Source organism: Mesocricetus auratus, unplaced genomic scaffold, assembly GCF_017639785.1.
Source record: "Mesocricetus auratus isolate SY011 unplaced genomic scaffold, BCM_Maur_2.0 Super-Scaffold_100022, whole genome shotgun sequence".
NCBI lineage: Eukaryota > Metazoa > Chordata > Mammalia > Rodentia > Cricetidae > Mesocricetus > Mesocricetus auratus.
This window is the reverse complement of record NW_024429203.1, coordinates 23482853-23506387: the sequence shown is the minus strand read 5'-3', so window position 1 is coordinate 23506387 and position 23535 is coordinate 23482853. Positions and strand designations below refer to the sequence as shown.

The following is a 23535-nucleotide window of genomic DNA, read 5'->3' as shown; positions in this document are numbered from 1 at the left end:
GATGGCTTTTGGCAAATCTTTCAGGCCAGTTATGATTGCCAGAAGGAAAATAACCAAATCCTTGCTCAAATATCTTTTTACATAACTTCTAGTCACTCAGTACTAACACTGTCCCTTATGAAATACATCTCAGAATTGAAGAACTGGTAGCTTCTAATGCCTCTCAGAATGTCCCTCAGTCAACACGTTGTCCACCTAACTAAGGGACAGCTTCCTGGAATTAAGACAGCAAAACCTAGGTTATAATTAACTCAGACTTCCTCCTCCTCTTGTACCTTGGCCACGACCTAATCCTCACCTAGATTTTCCATCCCATCTATGGATAAAAATTTGTTCTAAATTAGATCTACTGAACTGTGGTCCTGTTAGCCTTAGAAAGTTGGCTGGATAGCTGCAGGGAATCTTAAACCATACATTTAGACAGAAGCATGACTTACATAAACAGACAAACCTCTCGTTTAGGGATAATATTGTCAGTTTTATCCCGCCCCCCCCTTTTTTTTACTTGTATTAAAGACAAAGAAAAACTTGGTAAGGATAGATCTAGCAAACTTTTTCAAGGTAATTTTGAGCAAGCAGAATGTTCCCTAGAACCACAGCAATGACAATACAAAGGCAGAATGAGCAGGGATGATAAAAGTGGGAGGGGCTTTGGAAATGAGCAATGTCCAGATGGACAGTTGTGAGCTGTCTCATCTCTCTGGGCCCTACTTAGTTTTCTTTTTTTTTTTTTTTTTTTTTTTTTTGGTTTTTCGAGACAGGGTTTCTCTGTGGCTTTGGAGGCTGTCCTGGAACTAGCTCTTGTAGACCAGACTAGCCTCGAATTCACAGAGATCCACCTGCCTCTGCCTCCCAAGTGCTGGGATTAAAGGCGTGTGCCACCAACTCCCGGCCCCCTACTTAGTTATTAAGACAGGGCTCCACTGTAGATTAGCATAGAATTTACTATGTAGTCAGGGCTGACCTCAAACTCCCCACCCTACTTCCACCTCTGAGTGCTAGGATTACAGGTGTGCACCATCCTACCTGGTCCGAAAGAAGAAAAAGAAGTATCTCACCTGTTGCTGGACAGAGAAACAGTTTTTGGCACAGATTTCCTGTTTCCTCCCCTCACCTGGAACTGATCTGCTCCTGTCACACCCTCCCTTCTGTCCCTTGCCGCCTTTCTTCTTCACTTAGGGAGTATTTTTCAAAACTATCCTTCTACATTTCCACCCGAGTCTCCTGCTATCTAGTCTTGCATTCTCTCTTTCTACCCACCCAGCATTGCACTTGCTCACTTAATGATCGAGTTCTTATATTTCTGTTATATATTTATATATTAGAATAATCGCTTGAGATTCTGAAGAGTGTGTGTGTGTGTGTGTGTGTGTATGAGAGAGAGAGAGTGCGTGTTGTGTCTACATGTGACATGTGTGTGTAGTATGTACAGAGGCCAGAGGAGACCATCAGCTGTCCCTCCAGCTTACTCCCTTGAGGCAGGGTCTCTCATGTAACCTGGAGGTAAGCCGGCAACCCTAGTGGTCCACCTGTCTTAGCACCCCTGCGGGTGCTGGATTGTATATGCAGCCGCACCTGGCTTCTGATGCAGATGCTAGAAATTCTAACTCAGGTCCTCACGCTTGCTCAGCAAGCCCTCTTACCCACTGAGCCATCTCCTCAGCTCCTCCTGAAGTTTTTTTTTCCTTTTTTAAATTTTATTTATTGTTGTTGTGGGGAGTAGGATGCACATATACCATGATGTGGGGTGCAGCAGAGGACAGCTTTCAGAAGCTCATTCTCTTGCTGGGCGGTGGTGGCATATGCCTTTAATCCCAGCACTCGAAGGCAGAGGCAGTCAAATCTCTGTGAGTTAGAGGCCAGCCTGGTCTACAGAGTGAGTTCTAGGACAGCCAGGGCTACACAGAGAAACCCTGTCTCAAACAAACAAACAAAAACAGAAAAGAAGTTGATTCTCTACGTCCACTGTGTGTTCTGGGGATGAGACTCTAGGGTTGCATGGCAAGTTCCTTTACCACCTTGCCAGTCTTTGTTCTGAAGTTTTATAAGACATACTTCCTAGCATGGCATGAGGTACATGCCTACAATCTTAGTACTTCGGAGCTGAGGCAGGAAGATTGCTATGAATGCAAAGTCAGTCTGAGCTACAGTGTGAATTCTAAGTCAGACAGAAAAACCTACAGTGTTAGATTCTGTGTCAAAGAATAAAAAAAAATTTAAAGAGTGTTTCCTGGATGGTTTTCCCTCAGCCAGGGACTGAACCTAGGACTTCATGCTTGCCTGTTAAGTGCTCTGTTACTGACCTTTATCCCCCAGTGGTAGCTGAAAGCTGTCTAAAACTGTCCAGGCATGTATCACATGGGAGTGGAGGTACAACAATACTTAATGGTACATGTGTTATTAAACCCAAGGACCCAGGGGCTTCTTCCATCTTTATCAAGAAAGTGGAACTTCTCTTTTCATATGACACAGTCCAATGGAAGAGGTAACAACATAAGCGACCACAAGCCATACAAGTGCAAGATATGGTGAGATCAAAGCAGGTGTCTATACTGCGTGTGAGGGACCCCAGGAGATGCTGAGGAAGGCTGGGTGTAGAGGATGATCCTGACCTAGAAGTCAGCCAAGGGGATGAGAAAGGGAAGATGGACACATTAGGCAGCAGGGATGGGTGCAAAGCAGGGTCAGACAGCTCTGAGCAGCTACACAGGATGAGTTCAGCAAGTCAGGGCCACGGGAAGAGACGTGTTGTGAAGGAGACTTAGAGTCAATGGTGGATCTTGAAGATGCTAAGGATAGTAAAGTATTTTAAAGGACAGCAGTCAGATCCCCATCTTGGGAAGTTCAGTGTCAAAGCACAGTACTGAGAAATGCTGTGGAGGACAGTAGGACATTGCAGGCTGCTTAGAAGTAGGAACACTGGAGGCAAGCAGAGCAAAGAGGCACTTAGTGTGGGACATACTAGAGGAGGCATGCGACAAAGAATTGGGTACGTGTGTCTGAAATTCAGACTGGTGTTCAGTGTAGATATGCAGCCTGGGGGCAGGCAAGACCTCTTAGGAAGGATCCCAAGCCGAGTGCGCGCGTGGATATTTACCTATATTCTTAGCACCTACAGTCTTTCAGGCAGCAGGAAACATTGGGGGTTTGAATTAACAAATAAAATAATGAAAATAGAGGCAGTATAAGAATATGGCTCCAAGAAATGACCATTTAGAGATGGAGAGAGACTCATGCACGGATTTCAGATGGAAAGGTCAGGAAAATGAGGACTGAGTCTGATCCCCATGATCTATATTATATGGTGGAAAGAGAGACAACTCCAAGAAGCTGTCCTCTGACCAATACACATGTACTCATACGTGCGTGCGTGCTTGTGTGTGTGCGTGCACTCACACTTCATTTATTCACCTTTTTTAGATTATTGAACCTTTGAATTTATTTTATTTTATGTATTGGAGTATTTTGCCTGTATGTATGTATTTGCACCACATGGGTGCCTGGTGCCCATGGTGGCCAGAAGAAGACATCAGATCTCCTGAAGCTGGAGTTACAGTCATGAGCCGCTTTGCAAGAGTAGCAAGTGCTCTTAACTGCTGATCTGTCTCTCCAGCTCGCACTAACTCATTTCTTGTTTTAGTTGTTGTTTTGTCATAGTTTCTCTGTGTAGCCCTGGCTGTGCTGGAACTCTCTCTGTAGCTGGCCTCGAACTCACAGAGATCTGCCTGCTTCTGCCTTCTGAGAGCTGGGGTTAAAGGCGTGAGCCACCACCACCACCACCCAGCTCACTTACTTGTTTCTTATCCATTCATTAATTCCATTCTTTCTCTCACTCCCTGCATTTCTTTTTCTTTTGGTTTTTCAAGTCAGGGTTTCTTTGGTAGCCTTGGCTGTCCTTGAACTAACTCTGCAGAGGCTGACCTCAAACTCACAGAGATCTGACTGTTTCTGCCTCCCAAGTGCTGGGACTAAAGGTGTCCAGCACCACTGCTGGGCTTCTCACTCCTGTATTTAATACTTGAACAAGACTTGTTTTAGTTTCAAGGATCTTCTGCATCTAGGGCTGGTGAGCTGGCTCAGCAGGTAAAGGTACCTGTTGCTGCCATACCTGATGAACCGAATTCAAACCCTGGGGCCCATGTGGTAGAAGGAAAGAATGGAGTCCTCAAAGTTATCATCTGACCTCCTCATTTACATGGTGGCATGAATATACACATATAAATAATAAATACATTTAAAATAAGAAATAGGGATGGAGGGAGATTTTTGTTCTTGCTTTGTGGTTTTATGTGGGCAAACCCAGGGCCTGACACAGGCTAGGCAAATGATTTGACGCTGATTCATTTTCTTGTTTTTAGATTTCATGTGTGCGCCGGGCGTTGGTGGCGCACGCCTTTAATCCCAGCACTAGGGAGGCAGAGGCAGGCGGATCTCTGTGAGTTCGAGACCAGCCTGGTCTACAAAGTGAGTTCCAGGACAGCCTCCAAAGCCACAGAGAAACCCTGTCTCGAAAAACCAAAAAAAAAAAAAAAAAAAGATTTCATGTGTGCTTATCTGTGTGTGGAGGCACACATGTACATGTCTGCATATACATGTGTAGTCCTTTCTTAGGTACCATCTATTTCTCCCACCATAGGGTTTCCACTCACCTGGAAGTTGACAATTAAGAGTAGGCTGGCAAGCACCTGAACCCTAGGAACCTGCTTCTCCTCACTCCCCAGCACTAAGATCACGTAGCATTTTCACCCCGGCTCTAGGGATTGAACTCCGATCCTTGTGCTTGTGTGACAAAAGCACTTTACCAGCTACTTCCCCTGCACCCCCCTTTTTGGAGTGTTCTTGGAGACCAGGGTATTATTACACGACCCTAGGTCACCTGGAAGTCAATATGCAGAACAGTGTTACCTAACAGTTTTCCCTGAGGTTGAAACATTCCAGACAAGCTCTTTAAACAGAAAGGTAAACAACTCAAAATGGCTTCAGGAAGTCCCTGAAAGTGACCAGATTCACTAGCCCTCTTCCTGCCACAATAAGAACTGAGTCTGCCTCAGACTACAAAGAAGACTGTCAGACAAACTAAGCTGCAAAGAAGACTCTGAGACTAGACCAGCTGCCTGGAAGAAGCAGAGATTGGATGAGCTGCTTGGAGGACGTTTGGGTCAACTGAGGCACCTGGGAAGGGCACCCTCACACTGTTAGCTGTCTGCATGCTGCACAGTGTGCTCCAGGTTCCAGGTTTTTATGAGCTGTGCTGCAATGGGATTTGGTGATGCTGCTATCTTCATTTCTGCTCCTGTTAAGTAACCCCTCACCCACATTCCTGTAAGTAACTCCAATAAAACTCATTGGTTCATCAAGTTGGACTCTGGTGGTATTTGTACTTGGATCTGTTGTGGGATTCCTGTCTAGGGTGAGAGTAGACATGTGTATTGATTATCCTTGGGAAAAGTTTTGTCACACAACAACCAGGCTGGTCTCTACCTTAGGGCCACCTCTTACCTCTACTTACTAAGATCTGAGACCACAGACATGGGCCACCATGCCCAGTTTATCTCAGTGCTTGGGACTGAACCCAGAGTTTCAAGCATGCTGTGGAAGCGCCCTGCCAACTGAGTGTCTCTCTAGCGCTTTTGTCTATTCCCGACAGCTGCCAGAATGATCCTTCAAATGCTGAGCCCTGTCTTATCAACCTTCTCCTCATAACCCTCCAACAGCTTCTCACAGTTTTATGCCCCTGTAAAATCTGAAGCTGCCACCACCCTCTTCCACCACACCCCACCCCACTTCTCACTATTAATCCTGTCCTTCCTCTTACTACATCCAGTCACAGGATCACTCTGTTGTCACCCAACTACTCCACCAAACATGCTGCACCACCGGGCTTGTATGTGTGCCGCTTTATGCTTGGAATACTCGTCTCTGAAACATCAGTTGACTTGGTCTCCCTTTGCCCAAAGCCTGGCCATCCTTACCAACAACTGTTGTGCCTTAGCTTCTCCCAGCTACCAGAGTCTTTCTCTCACTAACGTAGCCCTCCTGGATAGCTGACCTGTCTAGTCATTTACTGTTTGTTTCCCTCCAATAGACTGTGACTACGGAACACCTCGCCTGGGGGAGCAGAGATAAAGATAACCAAGAAGCTATTCCTGCCCTTGAGGAACCCACACTCTGGTGAGTCATGCAACCTAACAAGTAATTAGAATGGAAATGCTTAGAGCATTTAGACTCCAGAGGCTGAGGCTCCAAGGGAAGGGGCTGTTTGGGGTGGCAGTGACTGATCTCTGCAGCCTGGGTAGTAGTTAAAACCATGAGATCACCAGAAGAGAATGTGAGAAATGACAGACACTCAGAGACATGATGGCTAGGAGTAAAGGACAGAGAAATGGGTCTGGAAAGAACCACCAAGGAGATGGAGAAGAGCCAGCTGGGCAGGGCCACCCATGACCATGCTACTAGATTGCCTTTTGGGAATTGTTATTTTCTTTGTTTTGAAACTGGGTCTGAGAGCCCACCCAGGCAGGCCTAAAACTTTGTGTTTCCTCGGCTGTCTTCAAACTTTTGATCCTCCTGCCTCAGCATCCTGAGTTCTAGGATTATAGGCATATACCACCATTCTTAGCTGAAGAGCCCTTATAAAACCTACCAACAGGGAAGGTAAGCACTAAAGCTATTGCTTAGTGTGCACAAGGCCCTGGCACTTCAAAACAAGCAAAATCCAAAACTCTACCAAAAAGTAGACATCAAGGAGGCCTAACATTCTCTATGACAGTTATTACCATGAACATGTTCTATAGATCCATATATTAACCCTCATAAGAACCTAGGATTAGATACCAGGATGACCTGGTTTAGTGAAGGAGACTGATTCACCTTCCCAAGTGTACACATCTGCTAAGAAATAAAGATGTTCAAGCCAGTCATGGTGGTGTCTGTAATCCCAGCACTTGGAGGCCAAGGCAGAAAGATCCTGAGCTTTAAAGCAGCCTGGGCTGCAAAGTGAGACCCTGTCTCAAAGGGTAAAAAACAAAAGCAAGCAGGTTCAAGCCCAAGCAATCTGAGCTTCTATCTTTCTTCTCTTAAGAATTTTTTTTAATTTTTAAATGTGTATGTGTGCATGTCTGTATGGGGGTATATGCAAGTGTATGCGGGTGCCCTGGGGTGCAGAGGCATTGAGCTCCCCTAGAGATGGAGTCACAAGGCAGTTGAGAGAGTTTCCCAAGGTGGGAGTGCTGGGAACTGAACAGTGTGGCTCTTAAGATTTATTTTTTTTATCATTTATTGTGTTCTGTCTGCATGTATGCCTTTATGCCAAAAGAGGGCACCAGATCTCATTACAGATGGTTGTGAGTCACTATGTGGTTGCTGGGAATTGAACTGAGGATCTCTGGAAGAGCAGCCAGTGCTCTTAACCCCAGAGCCATCTCTCCAGCCCCCTCCAGCATTACTCTTAACCACTATGTTATGATGTTATCTCTGTTCATTCCCAAATATGGGAATCATATCCTGTTGCGCTGTCTGGGTACAACAACAGGAGGCACAGACTCTCCATTCATGGAGCCTCAATCCTTGTGAATGACACTGACATTAAAATAAGACAGTCTTGGGGATGGGGGGATGACTCATTGGGTTAACAGCACTGGCTGTTCTTCCAGAGGTCTTGAGTTCAAGTCCCAGAACCCACGTGGTGGCTCACAACCATCTTTAACTGAGTCCCATGAGAGTCAATTCCCTCTTCTGGTGTGAAAATATACATACAGACAAAACACCCATGTATATAAATAAATACATTTAAAATAAAATAAGAAAATCTAGGTGGGTGAGAAGACAGTGAGTAAAGAAGCTTGCTGCCTGGCCTGACAGCCTGAGTTTGATCCCTGGGACGCACATAACGGAAGCAGAAAACTGACTCCTGCAGGTTGTCCTCCGACTTCTACACAAGTGCTGTGGCATACAAGTGTCCCCATTAAATACATACATTTTAAAATGTAATAAAAAAGGTTTGAAGTAAGCAAATCCAATAAGTACAGCAGGAGAGTCTGTGGACAGAGCTGTTCGTTGGTAGAGTGCATAACAAGCATGAGGCCCTGAATTAGATCTCCCCCCCCGCACTGAATAAAACCAGGGGTGATGCCACTCCCATGTATGTAAGGAAGAGATAGATGGGAGACACACTTAGGAGAAAGAGATATCCTAAACTTAGTGGTGGGCAGGGAGAGTCCATGAAGAGGATGAAGCAGGGGAGGGCCTGCGACAAGGGAATGGTGAATTCTGGGGGGCCTGCCTTCTAGAAAGAAGATAGCTTGACTAGAGTACTCGGGGTGGGGGTAGAGGCTGAAGAACCAAGAAGTTCAAGGTCCTCCTCCAAAACACAGTGAGTCAGAGGCTAGCCTGGGCTATATAAACGTCAGTCAGAAAGAGGAGGGTGGAGGAACTGGAGAGGCAGATAAGCAGTTAAGAACCCTGATTGCTTGCTCTTACAGAGGACCCGGGTTTGATTCCCAGCACCCACATTCTGGCTCACAACTACCCGGGACTCCAGCTCCAGGGGTTACATTGCCCTCTTCTGGCCTCAGTGGGCACCTGGCAAACACTTGTGCATAGACATGCATGCAGGCAAAACAGTTGCATACATAGCAAATTCTTTTAAAGAGAGAGAGGGGGATGCAGTAGGGCAAGGGATATAGTTCAGTGATAGAGCTTGTCTAGCACTAGAGGCCTAATCAATCTCTAGTGCTGTGAAAGGGAAGGGGAGGGGGTGATAATGGTGCCTTCTGAGAGGGAGCAGGGGCAGAGGTAGGAAGAGGAGAGCCAGCCAAGAGGATGTGTGGCGGAAGACACTCCAGGCAGAGGGAACAGCAGGTGGGAAAGCCTGAAGGGATACGCGTGTCTGGCTGTTCCAGGAATAACACGAAGGTCAAAGTAGTAGCAACAGAAGACAGAGTGAGTTCAGGAGATGCAGGAGATAAGGTCAGGGAGATAAGGAACTCTGGAACTTGCTTGAGATTAGGGACCAAGTGAAGAAATTTGTGTACTATATTCACATCAGTTTAAAAGATACATATGCCCAGCACTCTGGAGGCAAAGGCAGTCAGGTCTCTAAGAGTTACAGGCCAGCCTGGTTTATATTGAAAGACAGTATCTCAACAATACTTCTTTTAAAAGTATATATTCAGGGACTGGAGAGATGGCCCAGTGTTAAGAGCACTGGCTGCTCTTCCACATGGCAGTTCACAACTGTCTGTAACTCCAGTTCCAGGGGACACCGTTACACGAATGCACATAAAATAAATTTAAATAAATTATAAATATATATATTCACATATGTTTACATATATACTTCATATTTACATGTGCACATATATTAGAGGGTCAACAGGAGTACATAGACCTTCTAATTTTATGCTCTTTAACAATATTTAAAATTTTTACCCGGTAGACAGGTGGCGGCGGCGCACACCTTTAATCTCAGCACTTGGGAGGCAGAGGCAGTCAGACATCTCAGTTTGAGGCCATCCTGGTCTACAAAGCAAGTTCCAGGACAGCCAGGACTACACAGAGAAACCATGTCTTAAAAACAAACAAAAAATTTACCTTGCATATCTCACTGTTACAGTAGCCAAAAATTAGTTTAAACAGACGGCTCAGTGGTTAAGAGCACTTCCTGTTCTTGCAGAGGACCCAGGTTTAATTCTCAGCACCTACACGGCAGTTCACAACCCTCTTTAACTCTAGTTCCTGCAGATCCAAAGCCCCCTTTTGAATTTCTCAGGCACCAGACACTCACATGATGCATATGCAGGCAAAATAGTCATACACAAATAAAGTAAATAAATGTAAAAAATAAAGATTTAAATAAACTATTGAGGGCCAGCAAGATGACTGAGCTGACACCACTTGCTAAACAAGACTGATAACCTGAATCTGGTTGTCAGAGCTTCCCATGGTGGGAAGAAGCAAGAACTGATTCTCAAAAGTCTTCTGCTGACACTCACATGTGTGATATGGCAATATGTGTCTGCAGTCTCTCACACAATCTATACACATACATGTAATAATAAAAAATAAGATAAATGGCAGGCTGCGGTGGTGCACACCTTTGGTTCCAGCCCTTGGGAGGAAGAAGCAGAGGCAGGTGGATCTCCGTGAGTTCGAGGCTAGCCTGATTCATAAAGTGAGTTCCAGGCCAGCCAGGGCTACACAGAGACACCCTGTGTTGAAAAACCAAATAAATAAATAAAATGAATGCTAGGACTGGAGATGTAGCTCAGTTGGTAGAGTGCTTGCCTATCTCACAGGAGGTCCTGGGTTCCTGCTTCCAAACTGCATACACCAGGCATGGTAGTGCATGCTTATAATCACAGCACTGGGGAGGTGGATGTAGGATGATCAGGAGTTCTGTGTCAACCTCAGTTACATGGAGTGTTCAAGGCCAGGTTGGGTTCAATGAGACCCTGTCTCCACAAACATAGGCAGAAACCTCTTAACTATGTGTTGGGGGGCTCCAGCTAGAGCCTGTTTTTTTTTTTCCTTTTACAGGTATGCCTCCTGAAGAAGATGCCTCCCCTTGTTTCTCCCTGCCTTCTTAACCAAAAGTCTGTCTTGGACATTGAGGTTTTTCCCTACAACTCCTCCTACAGACATCACCTGTGTCTGCTCCAGAATACAGTAATTCCTCATGACTGGCATCATGATACAACGGATGTGGGTCAGACTCCACCATGAGCCCAGGTTGGCCCCTGTGCTTCTTCATATTCTTATTACATCAAAATATTTATCTTTGAACCGGGCGTTGGTGGCACACGTCTTTAATCCCAGCACTCGGGAGGCAGAGGCAGGCGGATCTCTGTGAGTTCAAGGCCAGCCTGGTCTATGGAGCGAGTTCCAGGACAGCCTCCAAAACAATACAGAGAAACCCTGTCTCAAAAAAAAATCTTTATTTTATGTGTATGAGTGTTTTTCCTGAGTGTATATATGTGTACCACGGGTGTGCCTGGTGCCTGCGGAGGTCAGAAGATGTCTGATCCCCTGGGACTGAAAAACCTATGTGAACCACCATGTGGACTAGAAATCCTAACAGGGGTCCTTTGCAAGAGCAGTAAGTGCTCTTAACTTCTGAGTTATCTTTCTAGCCTATTACTACATTTTAAATGTATGTGTATACACAGGTGTGGAGGTCACAGGGTAGCTAGGGGGAGCCAGTTCTCGACTTCAACTATGTGTGTCCTGGGGATTGAACTCAGGGAATCAGGCTTGGCAGCAAGCACCTCCACCTGATGAGCCGTCTCATGTGCTCCACCCCCACCCCCTGTCTCTTGACCTCCTGCCACCTTCATAGCTACTCTCAGTTCCTCCTGTGTATTTCCCTGCAGTTTCCGCTAGCCTTCTTATATACTTCATCCGGCCATTTCTTTCTGTCTCCTGTGACTCGGTAGTCTAGGTTAGCTTACGCGACAGACCCGACCTGTCCCAATCAGAAGTCACTGTGATGACTATTTAGAGACATCTGGAAAGAGAGAGAAAGAAATTCCCAAGTGCAGAACTCCCGTGGAGCTTTTACAAGGTAAAACAATCACAAGCAAACGATAGCTACTCATCACTTTTCTGTGCTAGAAATTTTAACTGGGCAGTGGTGGTGCACGCCTTTAATCCAGAACTCACAGAGCAGAAGAAGGCAGATCTCTGTGAGTTTGAGGCCAGCCTGGCCTACAGAGAGAGTTCAAGGACAGCCAAGGCTACACACACACACACACACACACACACACACACACACACACACACACGAATTTTGATCACTGGTATAATTTCAAACAGGGATAGTTTTACTGATTTCAAATTAAACGTAAAATTACAACAATGGCAACAAAAATAAAGCCAGACTAGCACAGGCAATTGCCAAAACCCCCTGGCAACACCATCTCCTTGAGCTGACAAGATAGTTTTGTGAGGAGAGAGGCACTGGCTTCCAAGCCTGGCTACTGAGTTCGTTCCCCGGAACCCATAAATGGATGGAGGAAATCGCCTCTTGCAAGTTATTCTCTGACTTCCACACACATGGTATGGCATGCATGGACCCATACACATATGTACATACAAATGCATATAGAATAAGTAAATAAATGTTTTTAAAACTAAATAAATAAACAAAATCGTAATGCCTTTTAGAGTGAGTCCCCAAATCTAACAGTGTAGCTGGGAAGAACCATTTATTTAGAAAACATTAATTGGGCTTATATAGACTGTCTGTCTGACACAGCAGACACAAGGATGACTAATCCACGGTTCCTGTCTTCAGAAAGCTTTGCCCCCCAAATTAGCTAGACCTTGACTTTGAGCAGACTTACACCAAGTCTTTGGCAGAAAGCCAGCTGCTATCTCTGTTAGATTCAGTGAAACCCTTTCAGTCATAAATATAACTATGTCAAATTTGTCTCAAGTTAAGAAATGAAAACTCTGTGGACACAGGGACTGTAACTGTTGCTTTAAAAAAATGATTTACTTATTTTTATTTTCTTGCATTGGTGTCTTGCCTACATGTATGTCTGCGTGAGGATGCCAGAGCCCCTGAAGTTGTAGCTACAGACAGTTGTGAGCTGACATGTGGGTGCTAGGAATTGAACCAGAGTCCTCTGAAAGAGCATCCAATTCTCTTAACTTCTGAGCCATCTCTCCTGGCCCCAACTATTCCTTTTTTAAAATTATTCTTATCTTATTTGCATTGGTGTTTTGCCTGCATGTATATCTGTGTAAGGGTGTCAGATCTTGGAGTTACAGACAGTTATTAGCTGCCATGTAGGTGCTGGGAATTGAACTTTTGTCCTATAGAAGAGCAGTCAGTGTCCTTAATCACTGAGCCATCTCTCCATCCCAGAGCCATCTCTTCAGCCCACAACTGTTGCTTTTTATTTTCCTTAAAAAAAAATAAGTTCAGGAGGCTAGCCTTGAACTCAATGTACAGACCAGACTGTCTTTGAACTCTCCATCCACTGTGCATCACATGCCCAAGTTGAACCATTACCTCTATAATATAAGTGTGCTTTTATTGAAGAGCTATAGATTAGATTTGACTCTTTTCAGAAAAAAGCAATACCCAGAGATTCTGAAAAGTTCCGTGTTCTGTGATGATTCTGTGGGGAAATTTAAATGGCTCAGCCCGCTTCTTGTCTTAGTTCAAAGACCTTTGGGACACAGTACTAATGCACTGTGTCCATCTGGAGAAAGGAAATCGAGAAGGCTGTCTTCACCAATGGCAAAGAAAATCTGGGTAAAGTACTTGGAAGGTTGAAGTAGAAGGATCAGGAGTTCAAGGTCACGCTAAGCTAAGTAGCAAGTTTGAGGTCAGTCTGGGTTATGTGAAACGCTGTCTCAAAAAGAAAAGAAATAAATCAGGTTAGGTTCTATCCTTAGCATTAGCAAACAACCCCCCCCCAAAATCCAATTGTACGTGTTATTTCTATCTGAGAAAAGATGTTTAGAATATATCATTTGATCTTAATAGTAATCTTGTGAAGTTGCTATTAATATTCTAATTTTTCAAACAAGGAAACAGGCATATGGCTAGGTACTTGGCTTAAGGTGTATAACTGAAATAAAAGTATTGGACCTGCCGGGCGGTGGTGGCGCACACCTTTAATCCCAGCACTCGGGAGGCAGAGGCAGGTGGATCTCTGTGAGTTTGAGGCCAGCCTGGTCTACAGAGCGAGGTCCAGGGCAGCCTCCAAAGCAATACAGAGAAACCCTGTCTCGAAAAACCAAAAAAAAAAAAAAGTATTGGACCTGCAAATAAACCCTAAATTTGTGACTCTGAGCCCATGTTAGTCCCACCATGACACTAATTTTGCATCAAGGCATCCTCAGGGTAGAGAAAAAGAGAGCCAACACCTAGGAGTCCCTTTGAAAAATATTTAGGTTTATTCATTTTATTTCATGTGTAAATGTTTGCTTGCATATATGTATGCATACCACATGAATGTCTAGAGTCCATGGAGGTCAGAAGAGGGCATTGGATCCCTTGGAACTGGAGTTTGGATGGTTGTGATCCATCATGTAGATGCTGAGAATTAAGCCCAGGTTCTCTGCAAAAGCAACAATGTGGTGATATTTTGCTTATGATCTAACAAATAAAGCTTGCCTGAAGATCAGAGTGCAGAGCTAGCCACACTAGTTAGCCATAGAGGTCAGGGAGTGGTGGCACCCATTTTAATCCCAGCACTCAGGAGACAGGCAGATGGATCTCTGTTAGTTCAAGGCCACCCAGGGTAACTGGCAATTGATCCAGTCTAAAAGAGAAACAGAGCTCACACAAAGGTGATCCCAGCACTTGGAGTGACATGTCTTTAATCCCAGCACTAAGGAGATGGAGACTGGAAGGCATATGGCTGGGCAAGGAGAGGAATATAAGGGAGGAGACCAGGAGCTCATTGCAGTCTAAGCAGTCAGTCTGAGGACAGGATTGCCCCTTTGGTCTGAAGCAGAGGTAAGAACTCTAGTGGCTGGCCGCTCTGCTTCTCTGATCATTCAGCTTTTACCCCATAGCTGACTCTGAGTTTTTATTATTAAGACCAATTAGAATTCCCATACAGCCGGGTGGTGGTGGCGCACTTTTTTTTTTTTTTTTTTTTTTTTGGTTTTTACGAGACAGGGTTTCTCTGTATTGTTTTGGAGGCTATCGGTCCAGCCCCGCCTCGAACTCACAGAGATCCGCCTGCCTCTGCCTCCCGAGTGCTGGGATTAAAGGCGTGCGCCACCACCGCCTGGCGGTGGTGGCGCACATTTTTAATCCCAGCAAGAGCTCTGTGAGTTCCAGACCAGCCTGTTCTACAGAGCTACACAAAGAAACCTTGTCTCGAAAAGCCAAAAAAAAAAATTCACACTACGCAACAAGTGCTCTTAACTGCTGAGCAAACCTCTCCACCCTCTAGCGATCCCTTTAAAGCCAGAGTAATTTATGAGTTCGAAGAAATGGGCAAAATTGGGAGTTTCCTTAAAGGTTCCTTCTCTCATTTGGAACAAATGTAAAATATGTGCATTTTTATTAGGTTGGCAAAGATCAAGAATGTTAAGAACAAACTTTCAGAAAGGTTATGGAGAAAGAGGCCCTCTTCAATATTGTTAATGGGAATATGAATTACTAGAACAACCTTTACTGGCTGGGGACAATTTGGTAATAGCTATCAAAATCATAAATGTACATACTTTGGGTTCAGCAACTCCACTTTTAGGACTTTATACTAAAGGTATATTACAGAATTGCAAAGTAGTGTGTGTTCAAGGTTGCACACTGTGCTATTGTGTGAAATTGAATAGAATGGCTAGGCACGGTGGCTCAAACCTATAATCTTAGCATTCAACTGAGGCAAGAAGACTGCCTTAAGTTTGAAGTCAGTCTGGGCTACAGACTGAGTTCTTGGAGAACCCGGGCTACCCAGTGAAACACTGGTTTTTGTTTTGTTTTGTATTTTAAATGAGGTGGCTAAGTGATTAAAAGCACTGGCTGCTCCTATAGAGGACCCAAGTTAGATTGCGAGCACCCACATGGTGGCTCACAACCATCTGTAACTCCAGTCTAAGGGGACTCCCATCCTTCTTCTGGTCTCCACAGGCGGCACTGCATGCAGGTAGTGCATAGATACACAAGCAGGCTAAACACCCATACACAAAGAGTAAAAAGAGAGATGGGAGAGGCGGAGGAGGAGGAGGGTATTCAGTGGATGGAAAGTAACATAAGTATCCACCAATAGATATCTGATTAAATTCAACTGGGTGTTTTCCAAACATCCCCAAGAGTGATAAAAACAATTTCCCAGTGTTATTAAGTGAAACCATTGAGATAATCTTACACTTACAGAAAATGTTCTCTATGAATTTGCTTGTTTAGGTGTAGGTAATCTTTGGAAGGGTATGCACAAACAGTGGCATTGTTGCCACTAAGAGTAAGATAGGACTGAGGGCAGTAATGTAGTAGCTCAGAGCCAGTGTAGTGGGATTTTAAATTTCATTAGCACATAGTGGTTTGTGCCTGTAAGTCCAGTACTCAGAGACAGAAGCAGGAGGATCTTTGTCAACTTGAGGTTAGATTGGTTTATATAGCTGGGACCTAGGCTAGTTAGACTATCTCAAAAAAATTTAAGGGGGTGGATGTACATAATAAACAAACAAGCTTTTTTTTTTTTTTAAAGAAAATAGGGGATTGGGGAGGGATGTAGAGTGCCTGTTGCCTGGTATCCACAAAACCCTGAATTTGATGCTGAGCATACTAAAATAGGTCTGGTGGGACACTCTGGAGGTAGAAAGCTCAGTGTCATCCTTGGCTACATAGTAAGTTCATGATCAGTCTCAAATAGGTAAGGATGTGTCAAAACAAATATTAAAAACATTAACCATATGACTATATTAGGTATTCAAGAGAAATGAGTCAAAATTTAATGCCAAAAATAAAGACACAGAAAAAAAATAAAGACACAGTTTCAGGTAACATGAGAAAAGCATAAAATAGTCTTTTTCTGTCTCTCTCTCTCTCTCTCTGTCTCTGTCTCTGTCTCTCTCTCTCTCTGTGTGTGTGTGTGTGTGTGTGTGTGTGTGTGTGTGTTGGTGCTCAGAATCAAACCCAGGGCTTTCCAAATTCTAGGTAAGTGCTCTACCATTGAATGTCTTTCTCTGGTCTGCAGTACAGCTTCTGGATATTGGTGTTTAGACCCCGCTGAGTTGCAGACATATTACTAATGTCCTATGTGGCTTAGGACATTACTAAGACTCAGTTTTCCTACCTGTTAAATAAAGATTATCTTATGTAATTAGTAAAATCTGAATACATATAAAGCATTTGGGCTCATAGAACGTACTCAATAAAAGCTAGTTATAATCGCTGTTTCTCCTCTAAAACATCCAGTCATAAACCAAATTCTGACCCATCCTAGCTCTCTGCATTAGCCTGAGAGACCAACTAGACAATTTCTCAAGTTCTTCCCCCACTTCTCGGGCTCGTGTCTTTGCAACCTGCAAAGACATTCTCCATTCCTGTTGCTGCCACCCATCCTGCAGACCTTCCACCTGTGCTAAATGAAGTGTGCTTGTAGGGAGGGGGTTTCTCAGAATCCAGCGGGTTTGTTTTCTCAAAGGTGGAGGGCGGGAAGAAATTCTGTTGACACAATTATATAAAGCCTGTCACTCAGTCCCCTGCCTACTACCCCTGTAGGCCGTTATGCATATTAAAGAAGGGGGGCGGCAAATACAAAAGAAAAATAAGCGACAGAGTGAGTGAGGGAACAAATCAGGATGCTTGAGAGAATCCACGTGGTCGCCAATCTGTAACTGATCAGAGCAGCTATACTGAAGCAAAACCCCCAGAGCCTAACGCTAAATATATCGCAATAGAGAAATCATCCACAATGGGGTGCGTTATGTCCTAAGCAGAGTCTTAGAGCGGCTGTTTAATAGTCTCTCGCTGGTCCCACTCTCTCTGCACCTAGTAAGCCACGAAAAGCAACAACGGAATCTGGCTTGCGTGCGTTGTGTGAATGTGCGTTTTGCAAACCATCTGGGCCCCATCCTGCGCGACTGGTTCGATGATCGATCCCGGACGAGTTTGGGGAGTTGGGGCTTGACTATGTCTCCTCCCTTTCTCTGTTCCCTTCCTCTCCCCACCCCATTCGTTCCTCAGGCACAGAGGTCTCTCCGTAGGAAAGACGTAGGTTTTTCAGCACCAGGAGGCCGTGGACCTCTGGAGGCGTGCAATACAACCTCCAATGTCTAAAGCTGGTTTCTACCTGCCTTGCTACGACCCCCACTGTCCTTCCCAAATCTGCTGCCGGAGGCGGTCCTAGTCCGAGCAGCGCCGGTTACGGGTGCGGGAGACCTGGAAGGTTGCATGACCTTCTAGCGAACTCTACCTCGGCTGGAGGGTGGGGGGAGTTGGAGTGTGCTCCGGGTCTGCCGGCAGTGTATCGATCCCCCAGCCTCAGCCAACGCATATTCTTCAGGCAGCAATCCCTCCCTCCTTGGCTTTTCCATCCCCGCAGGCTTCTAACGCCTTGCTAGAGGCGCCCTCTCATATTTCCCGCAATAAAGTAACCCCCGTGGATACACACACACACACACACACACACACACACACACACACACACACCCTCCCGCCACTGCCCTATCCCTTTTCCCTCTCCCTCCCTCCAGGCTTGCTAACCCTGTGCCCAGAGCTCGCCAGGGGCGGGCCCCTTCCACCCAGGGTATCATAATGCCCAACGCTCCCCCCACCATCATGAGAAATGTGCCGGCGAGCCCCCTCCCTCCGCGTGCATACATTAGGGTCTGCTTTGCATGCAGCGGCAGGCTGGTAGCGGAGGAAGAAGGGGCGGGGCACCTTTGCCCGCCTCTTCCCTCCAGGCCCCGTCCGTTAGCCACCCAGTTTCAGCTCCGTTGTAACGCCTCGTCTTTCGCTCAGTGTACGCCGTGGCTCCAACGCCCGGGCTGGGAAAACACACCCAAACTCGGCAGAAGGGCACGAAAGCCAGAAGCTTCTAGCCTCTCTCCAGCGCACAGTGGGGCGAGGAGGTGGCGGAAGCCCGCCACTCGGTCGTGTGCATTTTGGAGAGAGCTCCAAGCATGAAAATGGGAGGGGCTCCTCTTTTATTGGATTTGTTTTTTAAAGCGCGTTCACCTTACAGAGGGCCTTGCCATTTTGCATAGAATCAACTGGGAGACGCTTCGGTTTTGCATGGAGTACAATAGGGCTTTCTGGATTCTAGAAGCGTTCCATGAAGGCTAAGCCCGCCGCTCTCCAAGGCGGAGGAGAAGGCTCGCTCCTCCAGGGACCCAGCAAGCCGCGCAGTACTGGAAGCGGCTCTCCTGGGCCGCTCGAGTCCCTGCGCGTCCCGGGAACGTGTGTAAACGGCTTCTCGGCTCTCCCGGCTGCGGGCCACCCGCTCCCTCCGCCTCCATCCTCCCGTCGCCCTCGCCCCCTCCCCCTCTCCCCGGAACCCGCCTCCGCTCCGGGCTCCAGGGCTTCCTTCCCCCCCCTCATCTTCCCTGGCGCTGCCGCTCCCGGAGGGCGGGGCATGCACTTATCCAGGTTGCAGGGCGGGAGGAGCCGGGCCCGGGGCTCGGCATAGAGCAGCCACCGCCAGGCGGCGGAGGCGGGGACCAGAGGCCCATATGCAGATTGCCGGGCAGGCGAGCGCCACCCGGCGCTCGGCATAGAGGGCCGCGGGGTGCGGGCGGCCGGGCGGCTCCAGGCGGGTTAGGCAGGTTCCGGGGCCCGCCGCTCCCCCCCCTCCGCCTCCCCGCCCCCCTGTGTTGTCGCCTCTCCCTCTCGCTGCTTCACTTACGGGGCGAACATGGCGCACAGCTGTCGGTGGCGCTTCCCCGCCCGACCCGGGACCACCGGGGGCGGTGGCGGCGGGGGGCGCCGGGGCCTAGGGGGCGCCCCGCGGCAACGCGTCCCGGCCTTGCTGCTTCCCCCCGGGCCCCCGGCCGGCGGTGGCGGCCCCGGGGCGCCCCCCTCCCCCCCGGCGGTGGCGGCGGCGGCGGCGGGAAGCAGCGGGGCTGGGGTTCCAGGGGGAGCGGCCGCCGCCTCAGCAGCCTCTTCGTCGTCTGCCTCGTCTTCGTCTTCGTCATCGTCCTCAGCCTCCTCAGGGCCGGCCCTGCTCCGGGTGGGCCCGGGCTTCGACGCGGCGCTGCAGGTCTCGGCCGCCATCGGCACCAACCTGCGCCGGTTCCGGGCAGTGTTTGGGGAGAGCGGCGGGGGAGGCGGCAGCGGAGAGGTAAGGGGCGAGGAGCCCCTAGGTCCGGGGTCTCGACCCTCTGCGGAGCCCTTCCCCTCCCCCATCCAGGTTTGAGGAGCATCCCAATTCTGGAAACATCCTGGGGTCCTAAACCCGGGGCAAATGGCCCTCCCATCTTGGGACCCCCTTATGGGGCTGCAGACCCCCAGGCGCCCTTACCCGAGGCTTCAGACCCTTCTGGCTAAGGGCGTTTACCGTCCACCCCGCCTTTTTCCTCTGGACCCTTCCCCAAATCCCTTGGCACAGACCCCCTTGCGGGGGTTTCCCATCCCGGGACTGAACCCCTCCTCCCTTTCACAGATTACCTCATCCGAGCCAGATTCCTCCCTCCCTCTGCCAGAGACCTTATCCCGCCACATCTCCGCCTCCCTTCCTGGGCAGATGTGTTACTCCTAGGGCAGTCTTCCCTTGGACATCTCTCGGGTGGTGGCTTCATCCAGGGCCACGTTCTTCTCTTGGCCCTTGGGAAATCCAGGCCCCTTCCTGCACCCTGCTTTCGAAAAACCTGACCAACCCTCCCTCCATCTCCAGCCAGGTCTTCACCTTGCCAGCCACTCCCCCTTCTCTCGCCTCTGCTCCCACCTCTGCACACCGGGCCACGTCCCGCCCTACCCCACGGGAAACCTTCCCTCTCTACTTTGCCTGTCCTCACCTCTTCTGCGAAGATAACAGTGCTCTCCCCTGCCTTAGTCTCTTCCCCGGCTTCCAGGGCTGCAGTTCCTAGGCTGCTGGTGTCAGGGATTTACCTCCAACTCCACCCCTTTCCCTCCTTCAGATGCAGGACCAGAGGTGTGCTAGGGGGAAAACGGCCCAGTGCCCCCTAGGCTTGGAGCAGAGCTACTTTCCAGCGTCCTCCTTGAGAGGAGCAGGCTTATCCTCCAGCTCTAGAGAAAGGGGGCCCCCGGTAACGGGTGATGTTTGTGGGGGGACTTGGGCAGCATCCTCCCAAGGGAAGCAGCTGCTCTCTTACCCCACCCACTGCGCCCGCCGAGAGCTTGCAGCCTCTGGCCCTGGTTCCCTCCCGCCCTTCTCTCCCTCTCTTTTTTTCCCTCGTCATTTTATTATTGATCCACCTTTTCCTAGGCCAATCCTGGGGCTTGGGAGGGGTGGAGGAAAGCCGGGTTGGGGTGAGAGTAGATAAGGGACAGTTTTACGTTAGTGTGGTGGCGGTGGTGGTTGATTTGGGTTGGGAAAAAGCGGAGGATTATGAAGCAAAGTTAGTCTTTAGGAGGAGGTAAGATTATCTGCGATTCCTATTGGGAGACTCAAGGTGGGTGAAGGGTCAGTGCTTAGCCCCTTCCTAGTTAGTAAACGGTTGAGAACCGGGATGCTTCGATAGGCGTTATTCAGCCTTTTTCAGCAAAAAGGAAAGTTACTCCGGGAAGGGAAGTTGAGTTCAGGTTCAGTCAGTGGCGTTGCGCATTTGTTTTCCATTGGATGCAGAAAGGGCAGTTTGAATCGCAGGGGAGGGGGGAGGATGGGATGGGGGATGCTAGGGGGAGGAAGAGCAGCTGCCAGGGGCTGAAGTGAAGGGGGGTAGGGGTTTGCTGCTCTGGAGTGCTGTTGATTGAAACAGAAAGGGAAAGATAGCAACCAGCCGTTTCCTGCGTGCTCTGCCGTTGGGGCACACAAAATATCCTGGGCAAACCCCTTGTGGCCCGTCATGCCCTGCACCCCTTTAGATTCAGCAAAGGCCTTGGGAGATGGAGAGGGAGGACATCCTAGGGACCCCTGCCCCCTCTTTTAAGTTGTTAGTCTCCCAGCCTCCTTTTAAAAATTGTTTCTAAGGCAGCCGGCTCAGGAGACTGACAACAGCCCGCCTTCTGACAGCGAGGAGGACATGATGGGGGCGTGTTCCTTGCTGTGTAGCTAGCTAGCTGCAGCATCCTCTGCCTGCCTCTCAGCTCTGTCTCCACCTCCTTTTCCCAGCCTTCAGAAGGCTGCTACAGTGAGCAGGGTTGTCGGAGAGTATTTTGTTGGTTGCTGTAGATTATTTTTTTGAAAGGCCAGTTCTGTATTTTTTAAGCTAACAACACAGATCCCATGTAGTTGGGGAACCAAAGACCTCATACATGACAAAAAGACTGAACCGTTCAGGTTACTTGCATGGAGTTGGTGCTTAAATGTGGGTTGATTTGCTTTTTTAAAAGATGCAAGAGCAAAAAAAAAGAAAAAAGAAAGTCTTACATCGACTTTGTGTTTTCAGAACTGAGACTTGACTGGTGATATGTAGAATTCTGGTCTCGTGTACATTTGAGTGTAATAAAGTCCCTGATGGGAAAAGTTGGTCTGCTTTATGGGGATGCCTGAAGCAACAGCACTTTGTTTGGCATGCGTATGCATTTTGTACTGAAGGACCGTGTGTCCAAGCTCCAAATGTTCTTATCACATATTCAAAAGCAAAGTTTCATGTCAACAGCTTCCAATCATAACTTTTCAAGACACTGGGTAGGAAGAGAGACACATGGATTCAGGGACCTAATGTCTGGGCATCATAACATTTTATCTGTCAGTCTTTGACAAACTACCTGTGAGGTTTAATTGGGTGCTGACAGTGTCTTACCTATCAGTATTATGGTTGTTAGCTAGCTCTTTATTTTGCCTTAACGGGTCATTTGTCATATAAAACTTGTCGGAGAATTTCAGTTACTACAAATAAGATCAAGTATAATAGGGAGGAGGTCTTCTCTTTAGAACCTGTGCCTGAACAGTAGTCCCTCTTCTATTGTGAGAAGCGTGGTTGACTCCTTCCATTAAATTCCAGTGTTGTTATTTTTTTCCTAAACTGGGCTTGGATGAGCTGTTGGTAAGCTTCCTAGTTTGTAGTGACACTGGCTGATGGTGAACCAGAATGACAGCCTCTTTCAGCATAGAAACCAAGCATTTGCACATCAGTGTTAAGAGTTCCTTAGGTCTTCCTCCGGACTGACATGCTTACATTACCCCAAGGGTTGCTTCTGAGAACTTATCCATGCTTCTTTTTTTTTTTTTTTTGGTTTTTCGAGACAGGGTTTCTCTGTGGCTTTGGAGGCTGTCCTGGAACTCACTTGGTAGTCCAGGCTGGTCTCGAACTCACAGAGATCCGCCTGCCTCTGCCTCCCTAGTGCTGGGATTAAAGGCGTGCGCCACCAACGCCCGGCTTATCCATGCTTCTTAAGAGGTCTTGTCTGGACTTGGAATATGACCAGAAGAATTCTAACCTCTTTATATTGTGGTTTACTTTAAGTGAGTAATGACTTGAAGTTACACAGAATCAAAGCTAAGTTCTAAGGTGAGGCGACGGAACTTCCAGATCCCCCTGTAGAAACTGTGTTACTCACAGGAGACCCATTCTTCATTGCCATTGGTTCTTTGCTCTCCTTGGATCGAAATCTCTCTGGTAACAGCTATATATGAGTTCCTTGGGATTACATTCTGTTATAATGAGGTGATTTTTCAAAATACATGGATGCCTGGGTGTTCTGGTGAGTTAGGAAGAGGAACCGAGGCTTTGCTGTTTTCTGTAGGACTTCACAGAGCTTTGTGTCTTGTGCTGCTTTTCCATACGCTTCAGAGTGTTAGCAGCGGTCTCAGGTGGCACCCCAGTTGCTGTGTTTGTCCTCTAAATATGCACCTTTGCAACATCTTCTGTTGCCTGGAATTTGCAGTAATTTAACATAAATTTCAGAAATATTTTAGCGGATTTCCTATGCCTCTCCTATCCCTTCTCAACATGTTAAAAGCGGTTTTCTCTTGATCTCACCACCGCATACTTTAATTATAT

At 47.4% G+C, this 23535-nt stretch overlaps 1 protein-coding gene across 3 annotated transcripts in view; it reads left to right on the top strand.

Annotated features, from left to right (window-relative positions):
• Window positions 1-19294: 19294 nt before the first annotated feature.
• Kmt2a (lysine methyltransferase 2A) overlaps window positions 19295-23535 on the top strand; it is an 81823-nt gene continuing 77582 nt past the window's right edge. For 2 of the 3 annotated variants that reach the window (XM_021226743.2, XM_040729905.1), the window contains exon 1: window positions 19296-19751. In XM_021226743.2, coding sequence (XP_021082402.2) covers window positions 19326-19751 — 426 coding nt within the window. In that variant the 5' untranslated portion in view covers window positions 19296-19325. Of the gene's footprint in view, window positions 19752-23535 lie in introns of all 3 variants that reach the window. The other variant, XM_040729906.1, reaches the window with a different exon arrangement.